We start from the raw sequence: 3,217 nt of genomic DNA, 5'->3' as shown, positions 1-3,217 counted from the left end.
TGAGCAGGCTGAGCATGCTCAGCTGAATGAAAGGAATGTAATGATGGTTAATCAGTGTTTCTCAAATGGCGGGTCATGACCCATAAGTGGTCGCAGGGGTAAATATATATGACAAAGTTTTAGAATTGTCTCCCTCTCTCTCATTCATATATATATACACATACATATATGTGTATGTGAATATATATATGTATAGACAGCATTACATAGTTTACCATCATCCATAAAATTACTAGTCGTACTCTTGTCCCATCATTCCCGACATACATTTTATAAAACAAATTTCGCATGGGAACTAGTGAGGGGGGAGGGATGGAGGACGAATACAACATCATCCGGCGTTGTACGCGGACCACAGCTTTGTTTATATTCATGGTTGTACGCCACACATTGGATTGTACTTCATTCATGCATACATGCTTTAATTAGTGTTGTTTTTTTTTTGTCTTTTTGCGCTTCATTATGGCTCCCAAGCGTAAGTCAGACTCTTCTGATGTTTTTATGTCCTAGAGCAGAGGTCGGAAAACGTTTTAGCAGAGAGAGCCAAAAAAGTCACATATTTTAAAAAAGTATTTCCGTGAGAGCCATTTTTTTTTTTTTGCTCTAAATACGACTAAATAAGTGGATTTTGAATATAATAAGTCTCTGAAGTATTAAAAAAAAGGTTGTTAAAGTTATTTAAAAAAAAAAAAACGTTATACTATCCATATATAAAATACTTCATACCATTAATGCGACTTCTGGTGCTGCATGGTTTTGATGCGATTAGCTCTAGCGCTCTAGCTAGTTTGGATTAAAATGTTAAGATGTATATATTTTATTATTTAAATGTTATCATTAACTCTACTTTTATGTTTTTTATACTCCCAGCACGAGACGTGTGTTTGTTGCTCCAAAATGGACTGACTTTTCATGATTTTACCGCATTTTTTTTTTAACACCTCGCAAAGAGAGTACGCTGCCGCTGCAAATACACGAAACTGTTTTTTTTTTAAAAGATTATTTTAACGCTCTGATTTCCGTAATGTTTTACTTGATAATCAGCGGAATTATTTACTACCACGTATTGTGTTAAGAAATGCCAGCTAAGATTTATCGCGAGCCATAGGTTCCCGACCCCTGTCCTAGATTATGACGTTAGCGCTGTGCTAGCTTGAGGTTGGTAACATAGGTAGTTATGTTACCGTACGCAACTTCTGACTTACGGCGAAGTTACGAGTTACATCGTCACATTCCGATGTAAGGCGAAGGACCCCCCCCTGTCTACATATACATTTGAATACCCGCTTGATTTTAGAAGCTGGAACTTACGGCGCTGTGGAAAAACTAACCTACCAGAAAAACTCTTCCTGAGAGAGCGGCTGACCCAGATGTTGTCCAGGCACTGGGTGCCCTGTGGCGAGCGGGTACTGATGTTTGTGAACTGGCTAGATGGTATCAAGGCACCGAGCTTCTCTTTTCTTAGGATTTCCAACTCCAGGCTTTGAGGGGAGGAGCCAAAGTCTCCCAGCACCAACAACTCCTTCTCGGCTGTAGAAATACAAGAAGATTATATGAAATATACTGAAACAACATGGTCAGTATTTGCTGTGCCTTCAGTTTATGTACTTGGTACTGATACCGAGTACTTTAACGCTGGATTAGAATTAACGGAAGGCTAGACCTTTGAGTATCTCCTGCAGACTTGGGCACGCCCACTGACACTTGACTTCGTCCTTGTTCTGGTTTTTGCTGTTCGATTCTCCCTGTGGTGCAGTGGTCTTCACGTGAACATTCACCAACGTCAGCTCGAAGGAGCCCACCTAATGGCAAAAACGAAACCAAAAAAAATCAGGGATGGCCAGTAAGTAAAAGTCTGGACACCCCTTTATTATACTGTGTATAGGAGTAAGTCACCCCTATGTAGTACTGATTCCAAATCTGACCAAAGTTCGGGATTCAGCTCCCGGAAAGGAGACCAGCGTAAAAATTTCAAATTTAGCACAGCAAGTGGAATTTAAATCAAAACTTTTTTTTTTTTAGTTCAGTTTTGTATTTTCTGGACTAAAGTCACTCCGGAGTATAAGTCGCACCAGCCAAAAAATGCATAACGAAGAAGAAAAAGTATATAAGTCCCTCCGGAGTATAAGTCGCACCCGCCACGTAGAGTGCCCTCTAGCGGCTGCCAGTGTGAAAAAAAACGAACGTGTAAATTTTCAGCGGTGCGGGAGCAGCAGATACCGGTACGGCTAATACCCAGCCAAAGGACTTCAGCTCCCGGAAAGGAGACCAGCGTAAAAATTGGAGTTAAAAATTTCAAATTTAGCACAGCAAGTGGAATTTAAATTAAAAAACTTTTTTTTTTTTAGTTCAGTTTTGTATTTTCTGGACTAAAGTCACTCTGGAGTATAAGTCGCACCAGCCAAAAAATGCATAACAAAGAAGAAGAAGAAAAAAACATATATAAGTCACTCTGGAGTATAAGTCGCACCCGCCACGTAGAGTGCCCTCTAGCGGCTGCCAGTGTGAAAAGAACGAACGTGTACATTTTCAGCGGTGCGGGAGTAGCAGATACTGGTACGGCTAATACCTAGCCAAAGGACGAAAAAAAAGTTGCGACTTATAGTCCGGAAAACACGGTACTATTCCACATTAATCTGATGGCAATTTGTAGCGGCTTTTGAAAATAAGAAGTCATATTCCCGACTGCTATGTTTAAACATATCAACTTCCATTACATAGTGTTTTTGAATAAATAGTCTTGCTTACCAAAAAGTGAGCCAGGTACATGGCAGGGTAAGTATGAGGCCCATGTCCATTGACAACAGGAGTTTCCAACACTGACACATCCTTCAGCTCAATCCCAGATGAGCTGTCCCACAGAAAACCAGAGCAGCTCCCTACCTGGGAACAGTGAATCATTCATTGAATTATTAACACAGTGCAGTATGCGACATTGACTGAGAAGGGAAGGAACAAAATTGAATGAAATTCTGTCTATTTTCTTTTTTTAATTCCCAGCAGTTACTGTACGCAATTCGAGTTGACTTGCGTTTTTTTTTTTTGTTTTTTTTTTTTTTACATCACTGTGTTGTAGGAGGACAAGTTGACCTTATTTATCATATTATACATACATATATACATATGTATATATGTATGTATAATATGATAAATAAGGTCAACTTGTCCTCCTACAACACAGTGATGTAAAAAAAAAAAAAAAAAAAAAAAAAAAACC

General features: G+C 39.2%; 1 protein-coding gene across 1 annotated transcript in view; it reads right to left on the bottom strand.

Moving 5' to 3' along the window:
• Positions 1 to 3,217, bottom strand: part of eepd1 (endonuclease/exonuclease/phosphatase family domain containing 1) — a 16,546-nt gene that overhangs the window by 1,251 nt on the left and 12,078 nt on the right. Inside the window, exons 4-6 of the mRNA XM_008332107.3 lie at positions 2,749 to 2,883; positions 1,664 to 1,802; positions 1,336 to 1,530 (exon numbers count right to left, since the gene is read on the bottom strand). Coding sequence (XP_008330329.1) covers positions 1,336 to 1,530; positions 1,664 to 1,802; positions 2,749 to 2,883 — 469 coding nt within the window. The remainder of the gene's footprint in view (positions 1 to 1,335; positions 1,531 to 1,663; positions 1,803 to 2,748; positions 2,884 to 3,217) is intronic.

Source organism: Cynoglossus semilaevis, chromosome 18, assembly GCF_000523025.1.
Source record: "Cynoglossus semilaevis isolate Cse_v1.0 chromosome 18, Cse_v1.0, whole genome shotgun sequence".
Lineage (NCBI taxonomy): Eukaryota > Metazoa > Chordata > Actinopteri > Pleuronectiformes > Cynoglossidae > Cynoglossus > Cynoglossus semilaevis.
Note: the sequence above shows the minus strand (reverse complement) of the source record. Positions and strands in the feature narration are given on the sequence as shown.